At 45.8% G+C, this 12,664-nt stretch overlaps 1 protein-coding gene across 4 annotated transcripts in view; it reads right to left on the bottom strand.

The window, feature by feature from the left end:
* Window positions 1-12,664, bottom strand: part of LOC130306386 (semaphorin-6D-like) — a 214,362-nt gene that overhangs the window by 66,204 nt on the left and 135,494 nt on the right. For all 4 annotated transcript variants that reach the window (XM_056552095.1, XM_056552093.1, XM_056552094.1 and 1 more), the window contains exons 3-6: window positions 11,471-11,656; window positions 9,530-9,644; window positions 5,969-6,026; window positions 4,119-4,172 (exon numbers count right to left, since the gene is read on the bottom strand). In XM_056552095.1, coding sequence (XP_056408070.1) covers window positions 4,119-4,172; window positions 5,969-6,026; window positions 9,530-9,644; window positions 11,471-11,576 — 333 coding nt within the window. In that variant the 5' untranslated portion in view covers window positions 11,577-11,656. The remainder of the gene's footprint in view (window positions 1-4,118; window positions 4,173-5,968; window positions 6,027-9,529; window positions 9,645-11,470; window positions 11,657-12,664) is intronic.

A 12,664-nucleotide genomic window follows, 5' to 3' on the forward strand; every position in this document is an offset into this window, starting at 1 on the left:
ACAAACCTCCTCATGTAATCTCCTTACTACTGGGGTGACACACTGTAACAAACCTCCTCCTCATGTAATCTCCTTACTACTGGGGTGACACACTGTAACAAACCTCCTCCTCATATAATCTCCTTACTACTGGGGTGACACACTGTAACAAACCCCCTCCTCACGCAACGGTGGTTCTGGCTGGGCGGGTGGTTCGGATGAGCGGTGGGTGCTTCAGATGCTGGCTGGTTACTAACTTTCTTGCAACTTACAGAGCGGCGCCCCCATCAAGGAGGCGCTCTAGGCAGCTGCCTATTTTGCCTATAGGCAGAACCGGCTCTGACGTCTATATTCTAGAGAACGGCACAGGTACAATGTCATGATGATTTGTTCCTGAATATTCCGTGATTTCGGCCGCAATTTTTTTTTTGTCACATCGAGACCCTAAATTGACAACCAGCAGGTTAAATGAACCGCCTGAAGGAAACATTTTCGTGAATTATTCTGTGCCCCCCTGTTTGGTGTCGTAAACCCGTTCATACACAATTGGGGCAGTCAAGCAAGATGTTCCATTAAATCGGTCCCAGCCGCTGAACGGCCGTCTATTGTCGCCTTTGTGTAAATGTTTTGCCACCTGTAACACCTTCAGCCTTGACTAAAATGTCTCCCCTGAAAATCCCTTCCACAAAAAAACAACAAAAACATAAAAAAAAAAAAAAAAAACAATAACAAAAACCCAACTTTTCATGGCGTCCGAAGTGTCAAAGATTGCCTGCTGTCCACTTAGCTGGGGCGCTGCACTTTTAACTCCGTAATGATATGCGGTTCTGTGTAAAGTGCTGCCCTGCTGAGTTGCGAGGAATAATAAAGCTTTCTTGTTGTGGGGAAAAATAAAAAAGCACCTGAAATGCGTCTACAGCCTAGTGGCGAGGGTGTACCGCGCGCTGTTATGTATGTGGCGTTATGTATTCCGGCTGCCCGGTCCTCACAAAAAAACCTTTCATGTAGAACAAACAAAAAAAAAATCTAAAGGGAATTAATGTATAAAGCGATGCTCACGAAAATGATTTCAGAAGAGCAAAACAAAAATAAACCAAAAAAGCACGAACAAAGTTTCTTTACAATCTGCGGAAAAATGTAGCTTAAAGGGATACTCCTCCGGAAAACATCTTATCCCCTATCCAAAGCACAGGGGATAAGATGTCAAATCTCGGGGGTTCCGCCGCTGGGGACCATCTCCTCGCCCCGCCATGAACCCTAGTCATCCGATGCGCGGAGCAAAACTCCAATCTGTGCCAGATGAATGGCGACTATAGCCGCCGCGCCCCCTCTATTCATACTAGCCATCACGCCCCCTCCTATAGACTTGCATTAAGGGGGCGGGGCTATGACGTAACAAGCTGCCGACTCCAGTTTGTTCCAAATGCTGAGCAATGGAGTACTCCTTTAAAGGAGAACCCTGGCGAAAGTAAACTCATAAGTAGCTGATCGCGGCGGGTCCAACCGCTGGACCCCCCCCCCCCCCCGCAATCTCCGGGACAGTACCCCCGCTTTTTAAGTGAGGAGTGCGTGCGCACTCCATTCAGCGCTTGGACCCCCTGCGATTAGCTACTTATCCCCTATCCTGTGGATTGGAGATAAGTTTATTTTTGGTGGATTTCTCCTTTAACTCAAAAAAGTCTCCAGGTCTGAAAAGGAGTTGTGGATAGAAGAGAGGTGGTTAAAGGGGTACCCCGCCCCTAGACATCTTATCCCCCATCCAAAGAATAGAGGATAAGATGTCTGATTGAGGGGGTCCCGCTGCTCCCAGCATTTGTTTAGAGCGTCGGGTGCAGCACCGGGGGCTCGTGATGTCATGGCCATGCCCCCTCAATACAAGTCTATGGGAGGGGGCGTGACGCCTGTCACGCCCCCTCCCATAGACTTGCATTGAGGGGGCTTGGTCGTGACGTCACAAGCGTGGCATGACCGTGAAGTTACGAGCCTCTGCGCCACATCGCCAGTCATCAGGCACGGAGCGAAGTTCGCTTTGTGCACTGGATGGCTGGGGTACCGCAGCCGAGATCGTCAATTATTTCTATTTAAAAATCTTAATCCTTCCAGTACTTATCAGCTGCTGCATGATCCACAGGAAGTTCTTTTCTTTTTGAATTTCTTTTCTGTCTGACCACAGTGCTCTCTGCTGACACCTCTGTCCATTTTAGGAACTGTCCAGAGTAGGAGCAAATCCCCATAGCAAACCAATCCTGCTCTGGACAGTTCTTAAAATAGACAGAGGTGTCAGCAGAGAGCACTGTGGTCAGACTGGAAAATTCAAAAACAAAAGACCTTTCTGTGGATCATACAGCAGCTGATAAGTACTGGAAGGATTAAGATTTTTTAATAGAAGTAATTTACAAATCTGTTTAACTTTCTGGCACCAGTTGATTAAAAAAAATTATTATAAAAATAATAGTAATGTTTTCCAGTGGAGTACCCCTTTAATGTCTGTTCTTCACTCATTTACCAGGGTGGAAGCTTATGAATGACTTTAGTGAGAGCAGACTGACACTGACCTTACGGTCAAGGAAATCAGATTCATGGACTCACAAGTCAACAAATTCTCTGGCCGAACGTTTACTCGAACGTTTCATAAATAAATGATTTCCGATCCGGATTGTGTGGTCGTCTATTCTAGACATCTTCTTCTACCCCGATCTGTCTGGATGCTCTTTCGTTGACTTGTATAGTGAGCCCCTCGACCAGCCTCCCGGAGGGGGAACTTGCAGGTGAGCCATTTTGTTTGAGATCAGAAATCTAATCAAGGCGCCCGTGGTAGAAGGCGCGTCTCGGCAGTGTGGAAGGCGCTGGAGTGTGAGACATTGACAAAGAGGAGCGCGCAGACGTCGGTGCTTAGCTCAGCAAGAGAAAATCTGCCACTGTGCAACATCATAGAGGCGCTGAGTGTACAGGGGAGCGGGGTCATCCGGTGCTCAGCCGCAGCAGCCTGCTCTTCTTAATTAAAGGCGAATTCTAATTAGTGTCGGGCATAATGTTGTTTTCCCTGGGCCAGCAGACGGAGCGTTCTCATTTAGGAAATTTTCATTTAGCAAGACAAGTAACAAAGACCTTGAGCCGGCGGCACGAGCGGGGGGGTTGGGCCTGGGAATCCTTCTGCACGTTCCTGAAGCTCGTAAAAGAAAGAAAAATTGTTTTCTGCAACCTGTTGTGTTTGGTGCCATCCTGAATTACCCTTCTGTCGTCTAGAGATGGAAACGTTCCATGTTCATTAGCGGTAGAGACGAGGGGATGGATGGTGACACACCTCACCAAGCATGGCCATGTGGTGGCACGCCCGCTGTACCCGCAGGCAGTCATGTTCATCTTTTATACCCCCACCCGTCGTCGCATTGCGTTATCACCATAAAGAGGGCGGTGGTGGCTAATAGTAACAGAATTACATTGTTCATAAGGTTAAAAAAAAGACCAGAGTCCATCAAGTTCGACCTATAACCCTACTGTGTCCCTACTGTGTTGATCCAGAAGAAGGCAAAAAACCCTTATGAGGCTGATGCCAATTGCCCTATACCAGGGGGAGATATTGCTTTCTGACTCTAATATGGCATCAGAATACATCCCTAGATCACCATAAATCCTTAAATAATGCCTACACCAGAGGTCCCCAACCCAGTCCTTAAAGGGGAACTCCGCTGCCCCAATCAAAATGTTCTGAACGCTTGGGGGGGGGGGGGGGGGGTGTTGTGATGTCACGCCACACTTCTCGTGATATCACACCACGCCCCCTCAATGCAAGTCTATGAGAGGGGGCGTGGAGGCCTCCATGCCCCCTCCCATAGACTTGCATTGAGGGGTCGTGTCGTGACATCACTAGGGGCGTTGCTGTGACATCATGAACCCCGCCTCCCGCGTTCTACACAAATGTCAGGTGCTGCACAGAGATCGCATGGGGTCCAAGCGGCGGGACCCCCGCAATCAGACATCTGATGGGGATAAGATGTCTAGGGGCGGAGTACCCTTTTAAAGCCACCAACAGTCCGGGATTTCAATTTTCCCTGTTCTATTCCAAAACCCCAGAATGTTAGTGGCCTTGAGGACTGGGTTGGGGACCACTGCCCTACGCCATTATCAACATCACTTACCGGTTTGCCCCTCATAGCGCAGTTATCCATGTCCTTCGTCTTCCATGTTATATACTAAAAGAAACAAGGAGAGAAAATTAATATTTAAAGCTACATTCCATTGAATTTTAAAGCCATTAAAAGGGCTACTTCACAGGATAGTGTTCGATCTCGGGGGGTCCGACCTTTGGTAGACCCCCACAATCTCCAAACAGTGCACAGTCTCTCCCTATGCATGGAGTAGTATGTCGGCGCACGCTCCATGCATTCTCTATGGGAGTTCAGCGCTCGTGTATCTCTGTCACTCCCATAGACAGTGCATAAAGCGAGCACCAACATGTCACTCCATGCACAGGAAGAAACAGGGGCCCTTACTGGAGATCATGGGGGGACGACGACCCATCAGTCGGACCCCCACATGGTCAGATCCTTATCCTGCGGATAGGGGATATGTTTTAAAGTAGTGTAGAACCCATGGACCCCCAACGACGCTATCTACTAAAGACATCTCTCATAATACAGTACATCAATGTACAGATAAGATTGTCACTTTAAAGGGGTACTCCGCTTTAAAGGGGTTGTGACATCCCAGCCATGCCCCTCGTGACGTCATGCCATGCCCCCTCAATGCAAGTATATGGGAGGGGGCCGCCACGCCCCTACCATAAACTTTCATTTTGGCGTGACATCACAAGGGGACACGGCAGTGATGTCGCGACCCCGCCACCCGCACGAACACCGTGTGCTGCACAGAGATTGCTGGGGTCCCAGTGGTGGGACCCCTGCGATCAGACATCTTATCCCCTATCCTTTGGATAGGGGATAAGATGTCTAGGAGCGGGGTACCCCTTTAAGGCCATATTCACACAATGGAACTTTGGCGTAATGTCCGCCCTGAAAAATTTACGATGGACTTTCCACAAACAGAAAACAAACGCATTTGCGGTTGCAGTACGGTTTTTAAACCGGAGCCAAAACCGTAGTTGACCACGGTTTTGTCTCCAGTTTAAAAACCGTACTGCAACCGCATACGTTTTTGTAACATGGACGTCAATGGGAAACGTACATATATACGGCTCCATATGGGAAACCATATACGGTTTTTACTTTGCACATGCGCATCTGCATCCTAAAGTCCCCACCCAACACCCCTCCCATTAAAAATGGACAAAATTATCAAAAGCTTATGTTTTTTTTATTTTTACAAAATAAAAACTGACGGAACTGTATGCACTTTTAAAACCAGTATACGGTTCAAAAACGCATATGGTTTACTTCTTCCCATACTGTTCCATCCGTTTTTTTGCCATACGGTTTTCGTTAGAAAAACTTATCGAAAACAGTATGGCAAAAACGTGGTGTGGACCCAGCCTTACTCTGGTTTTCCTATTCCTGAATAAAACCTTTCATAAACTTGGAACAACTTTCTCACCACCTATGCGCCGAATGATACGCTCGCAGCTGGCGTGGCATAGGAGGAGGAAAGGTTGTAAATTTTTGCGCAAAACGCAGTTTGTGACTTGTTCTGGCCTATAAGCTTCATAAATCCCACCTTTTTGTATAAAGGGGGACTCCAGTGAAATATACGGATTTATTAGGGAGTCCTTCAGACCCTCTTATGCAGTGTTTCCCAAACAGAGTGCCTCCAGCTGTTTCAAAACTACAACTCCCAGCATGCCCGGACAGCCGAAGGCTGTCCGGGCATGATGGGAGTTGTAGCTTTGCAACAGCTGGAGGCGCCCGGGTTGGGAAACACTACTCTAATGCAGGGTGGGGCCTGTGGGTAATACTTATAGATCTCCATTCATATGTTCCCCTGTTGTAGGTGGGAAGATGGGTTTGGGGCAGGGCCGAAATACCCCAGATCTTACCTTCTCTGGGGTAATGGAGTCTCTGGCTTTCCGTAGATCTATCGCATACACGTGGTCCCTGAAACAACAATGAAGAGGGCCGCACGTTATCACACAGTAAACATTATCAAGCCCTATGAAAATGAAAGGATTCTGACTGTTGCTATGGGCAACAAGACCATTAGTACCACATATGGCAGCCATTTTGTCTTGGTATTTGTCAAATAAGGATCTCTGTCCCGCCCCCTGTAGGTGGCGATATTCAAGATTACACGAAAATGAAAGCATTCTGACTGTTGTTATGGCCACAAGACCATTAGTACCACATATGGCAGCCATTTTGTCTTGGTATTTGTCAAATAAGGATCTCTGTCCCGCCCCCTGTAGGTGGCGATATCCAAGATTACATGAAAATGAAAGCATTCTGACTGTTGCTATGGGCAACAAGACCATTAGTACCACATATGGCAGCCATTTTGTCTTGGTATTTGTCAAATAAGGATCTCTGTCCCGCCCCCTGTAGGTGGCGATATGCAAGATTACATGAAAATGAAAGGATTCTGACTGTTGCTATGGGCAACAAGACCATTAGTACCACATAAGGCAGCCATTTTGTCTTGGTATTTGTCAATTGGGATCTCTGTCCCGTCCCCTGTAGGTGTCGATATCCAAGATTACATGAAAATGAAAGCATTCTGACTGTTGCTATGGGCAACAAGACCATTAGTACCACATATGGCAGCCATTTTGTCTTGGTATCTATCAAATAGGGATTTCTGTCTTGCCCCCTGTAGGTGGCGATATCCAAGATTACATGAAAATGAAAGCATTCTGACTGTTGCTATGGGCAACAAGACCATTAGTACCACATATGGCAGCCATTTTGTCTTGGTATTTGTCAAATAAGGATCTCTGTCCCGCCCCCTGTAGGTGGCGATATCCAAGATTACATGAAAATGAAAGGATTCTGACTGTTGCTATGGGCAACAAGACCATTAGTACCGCATATGGCAGCCATTTTGTCTTGGTATTTGTCAAATAAGGATCTCTGTCCCGTCCCCTGTAGGTGTCGATATCCAAGATTACATGAAAATGAAAGCATTCTGACTGTTGCTATGGGCAACAAGACCATTAGTACCACATATGGCAGCCATTTTGTCTTGGTATCTATCAAATAGGGATTTCTGTCTCGCCCCCTGTAGGTGGCGATATCCAAGATTACATGAAAATGAAAGGATTCTGACTGTTGCTATGGGCAACAAGACCCTTAGTACCACATATGGCAGCCATTTTGTCTTGGTATCTGTCAAATAGGAATCTCGGTTCTGCCTCCCTGTAGGTTGGCCATATCCATGATTACTGCCAGAAAGATTTAGTTTTCTGTTTTTTTACCCATAAATAAGCTATTTCTGAAGTGTATAGTTTATTTCGAGGCAAAACCTTTTATTATCCCCCCAGGCGGGAAGCAGTGAGGCCGCGGTAATTACACACATCCTCTTCAACCGCGACATTGATGAATCATCCAATTAGGCAGACGAGCGAACGTTGCGATATAATGGCTTCATACAGAACCCTGCTTGCGAAATTCACACGTGACAACCAGACCTCACCTGCTTAGGCTAAGTTCACATTGAGTTTTTAAATTTTTTTTAATTCTGCTTATGTATTTGTTTTTACCAAAATAAAAAAAACTGTATTTGTTAACAGTGTGCCACCAGCTGTTTCAAAGCTACAACTCCCAGTATGGAACTGAGCTGCAATACCACACACAACCTGAGGACAGGAGTGGTGCTGTTTGTTTGTTTTTTGAAGAAATCAGCTGTTTTTCTAATCTTAGATAACCCCTTAAAGCAATGTTTCCCAACCAAGGTGCCCCCAGCTGTTGCAAATCTACAATTATCAACATGCCCGGACAGCATTTGGCAGGGAGTTGTAGTTTTGCAACAGCTGGAGGCACCCTGTAAGGAAACAGTGACATAAGAGATGAATATTGGTTTCTGCTGTGACAGCTTTTTTTAATAGATCTTATCAGTATAAGACATGTATTTAGCCTTGTTACGTGTTTTGACTATGCCAATCTTATTAGACGTCATCAGTATAAAGACATGGGTTGTGGCTTCTTACGTGTTTTGACTATGCCAACCTTATTAGACGTCATCAGTATAAGACATGGGTTGCGGCTTCTTACGTGTTTTGACTATGCCAACCTTATTAGACGTCATCAGTATAAGACATGGGTTGCGGCTTCTTACGTGTTTTGACTATGCCAACCTTATTAGACTTCATCAGTATAAGACATGGGTTGTGGCTTCTTACGTGTTTTGACTATGCCAACCTTATTAGCCGTCATCAGTATAAGACATGGGTTGTGGCTTCTTACGTGTTTTGACTATGCCAATCTTATTAGCCGTCATCAGTATAAAGACATGGGTTGTGGCTTCTTACGTGTTTTGACTATGCCAACCTTATTAGACTTCATCAGTATACTGCATCGGTTGTTTCTTCTTACATGTTTTGACTATGCCAACCTTATTAGACGTCATCAGTATACGGCATAGATGGTGGCTTCTTACATGTGCCAACCATATGCCAACCATATTTGACTTCATCAGTATAAAGACATGGGCTGTTTCTTCTTACATGGTTTACTATGCCAACCTTATTAGACTTCATCAGTATAAGACATGGGTTGTGTCTTCTTACGTGTTTTGACTATGCCAACCTTATTAGCCGTCATCAGTATAAGACATGGGTTGTGACTTCTTACGTGTTTTGACTATGCCAATCTTATTAGCCGTCATCAGTATAAAGACATGGGTTGTGGCTTCTTACGTGTTTTGACTATGCCAACCTTATTAGACTTCATCAGTATACTGCATCGGTTGTTTCTTCTTACATGTTTTGACTATGCCAACCTTATTAGACGTCATCAGTATACGGCATAGATGGTGGCTTCTTACATGTGCCAACCATATGCCAACCATATTTGACTTCATCAGTATAAAGACATGGGTTGTTTCTTCTTACATGGTTTACTATGCCAACCTTATTAGACTTCATCAGTATAAGACATGGGTTGTGGCTTCTTACGTGTTTTGACTATGCCAACCTTATTAGACTTCATCAGTATAAGACGTTAGTTGTGGCTTCTTACATGTTTTTTTATGCCAACCTTATAAAACTTCATCAGTAATAGTATGTGGCTTCCTAAATGTTTTTACTAAGTGAACCTTAAAAACAAAAACTCCCAGTATTTAACTGAGCTGCAATGCCACTCACAACCTGAGGACAGGTTTTTTAAAGTTTATTTTTTTTTTTTTAAAGAAATGGTTTTCTAATCCTGGATAACCCCTAAAGGCATTGTTTCCCAAGCAGAGTGCCTTCAGCTGTTGCAAAACTATAACTCCCAGCATGCATGGACAGCCAACAGAGGAAGCACATTGTTTAGGAAACACAGCGTTAACAGAGGGTAAAAACAGATCCGTTTATTTTTAAATTTTTTTTTTTTGGCATGCACAATAGCACAGTTTACCACATTTCTACATACAGCAAAATTAGGCTGCCTGTAACGAAAACACTCACCTGGCTGCAACAAACAAGGTCTGGTTGAGCTTCAGCATCTTCTGAAAGTCCAGGCCAAGATGAGCAGAGTCATGATCGGTGGTCAACCCTCGGAACCATGGATAGGACTTCGTACCTTCAGGATAGAGAAGCAGATGCAATCATTATATGAAATGACTGTTCCATACCCTCCATCTATACCCTCTACCCATACCCTCCATCCATACCCTCTACCCATACCCTCCATCTATACCCTCTACCCATACCCTCCATCCATACCCTCTACCCATACCCTCCATCTATACCCTCTACCCATACCCTCCATCTATACCCTCTACCCATACCCTCCTTCTATACCCTCTACCCATACCCTCCATCTATACCCTCTACCCATACCCTCCATCTATACCCTCTACCCATACCCTCCATCTATACCCTCTACCCATACCCTCCATCTATACCCTCTACCCATACCCTCCATCTATACCCTCTACCCATACCCTCCATCTATACCCTCCATCCATACCCTCCATCTATACCCTCCATCCATACCCTCTACCCATACCCTCCATCCATACCCTCCATCCATACCCTCTACCCATACATTCCATCCATACCCTCCACTCATACCCTCCACCCATACCCTCCATCTATACCCTCTACCCATACCCTCCACCTATACCCTCCATCCATACCCTCCATCTATACCCTCTACCCATACCCTCCATCTATACCCTCCATCTATACCCTCTACCCATACCCTCCACCTATACCCTCCATCTATCCCCTTCACTCATACCCTCCATCTATACCCTCTACCCATACCCTCCATCCATACCCTCCACTCATACCCTCCACCCATACCCTCCATCTATACCCTCTACCCATACCCTCTACCCATACCCTCCACATATACCCTCCACCTATACCCTCCATCCATACCCTCCACTCATACCCTCCATCCATACCCTCTACCCATACCCTCCATCTATACCCTCTACCCATACCCTCCATCTATACCCTCTACCCATACCCTCCATCCATACCCTCTACCCATACCCTCCATCCATACCCTCCAACCATACCCTCTACCCATACCCTCCATCCATACCCTCTACCCATACCCTCCATCTATACTATCCACCTATACCCTCCATCCATACCCTCTACCCATACCCTCCATCTATTTCATCCATACCCTCCTTCTATACCCTCCATCCATACCCTCTACCCATACCCTCCATCCATACCTTCCATCTATACCCTCTACCCATACCCTCCACCCATACCCTCCATCTATACCCTCCATCCATACCCTCCATCTATACCCTCTACCCATACCCTCCATCTATACCTTCCATCCATACCCTCCATCCATACCCTCCATCTATACCCTCCACCCATACCCTCCATTTATACCCTCCATCCATACCCTTTACCCATACCCTCCATCTATACCTTCTATCCATACACTCCATCTATACCCTCTACCAATACCTTCCATCCATACCCTCCATCTATACCCTCCATCCATACCCTCCATCTATACCCTCTACCCATACCCTCCATCTATACCCTCCATCCATACCCTCCATCTATACCCTCTACCCATACCCTCCATCTTTACCACCATCTCTACCCTCCACTCATATGTATAAGGTATATATGAATTGCCCAATGTAGCTAAGAACAAGTAGATAACTTTTGAGAACCTAAATGATGGCTCGATGGATGCCCATGGTTGTCAGGGGACAGTCATACATGGGTTAGAGACTTTTTGTTTTTTAAGAACGTGGAACTTACTTTTAAGGATGTCCCGATACCGATACTGGTATCAAGACTTCCCTAGAAGAAGGTTCCACGTCCTCAAAAAAAAGTCTCTAACCCATGTATGACTGTGTCCTGACAACCATGGGCATCCATAGACATATATGAAAATGGTATCGTGACATCCCTACTTACTTCCGCTATCGATGGTTCTAAGAGGACTCAGGTCTTTTGGGAACACGAGTGAGGAGGACAGCAGACATCTGAGGAGGAGAACCAGAGCAGGAAACAGGTGGGACATTCTTATCCTCTTCCGAAAGTAGCCGAAGCGAGAGGGAGGTGTCCGGGTATTAGGGGATATTCATTATGAACCAAGAGGCTCTGCAGAGAGAACACAACACAAGCACATGAGGTCGGAGTGGATGGCGTATGGCACATGGTGGCAATCCTTATGCTCCTCACCTTACCGAGCCTGGTACCATATACAATACTCTGTATCTCTGCTATAAGTTAACGGTTTGTATCCGAACAGTCATGACACAAATGTGCCCACCTACTCTAGTAAAATTAGGCACGTGATAACCTCAGGGTTTACCAATCATGGCTGTGGCCACCGAATGAAAGCACCCGGGACCTCCAGACAGACTGGCAGTCTCTTGGTCCCTTTGACAGCACTGGTTATGGGCACAGTATGGTTCTCTCTACTACGGAGCACCATGGTGGTCTTACATCTGGCCTTGGTATGGGACAATGTGAATTGCACTCTTATTGGGAATGAGTAGGGTTGCCACCTGGCTGGCATTTTGCGGGCACAGCTGGGTTTTTGGCAAACCCTGACAGTATTTTTATATAAAAAACACCGGCAATCCAATGGCCGGTATTCATCCAACCAATCCTCCAACTCCCGAAATGTTGCACCATATACTATACCAGTGTTTTTCAACCAGCAAGCCTCCAGCTGTTGCAAAACTACAACTCCCAGCATGCTGGAAGTTGTAGTTTTGCAACAGCTGGAGGCACCCCTGTTTGGGAAACACTGACCTATACTAAATACTACTATATTGTCCAACATGCTGGGAGTTGTAGTTTTGCAACAGCTGGAGGCACCCCTGGTTGGGAAACCCTGACCTATACTATATACTACTATATAGTCCAACATGCTGGGGGTTGTAGTTTTCGTTTGGGGCAGTTGCTGAGCCACAGGCTGTATCAGGGCATGCTGGGAGTTGTAGTTAGTAACTAACTGCAAATTCCAAATTTAATTAAAAAAATAAGCCATCAAAAAGTCACATCAAAACAAAAACTACAGATCGGGGCGCAAAAAATGACCCTCATACAGGCCCCGTATAAGGAGAAATAAAAAAGTTATAGGGGTCAGAATAGGACAAA

The sequence above is a fragment of the Hyla sarda genome, unplaced genomic scaffold, assembly GCF_029499605.1.
Source record: "Hyla sarda isolate aHylSar1 unplaced genomic scaffold, aHylSar1.hap1 scaffold_137, whole genome shotgun sequence".
Taxonomy (NCBI): domain Eukaryota; kingdom Metazoa; phylum Chordata; class Amphibia; order Anura; family Hylidae; genus Hyla; species Hyla sarda.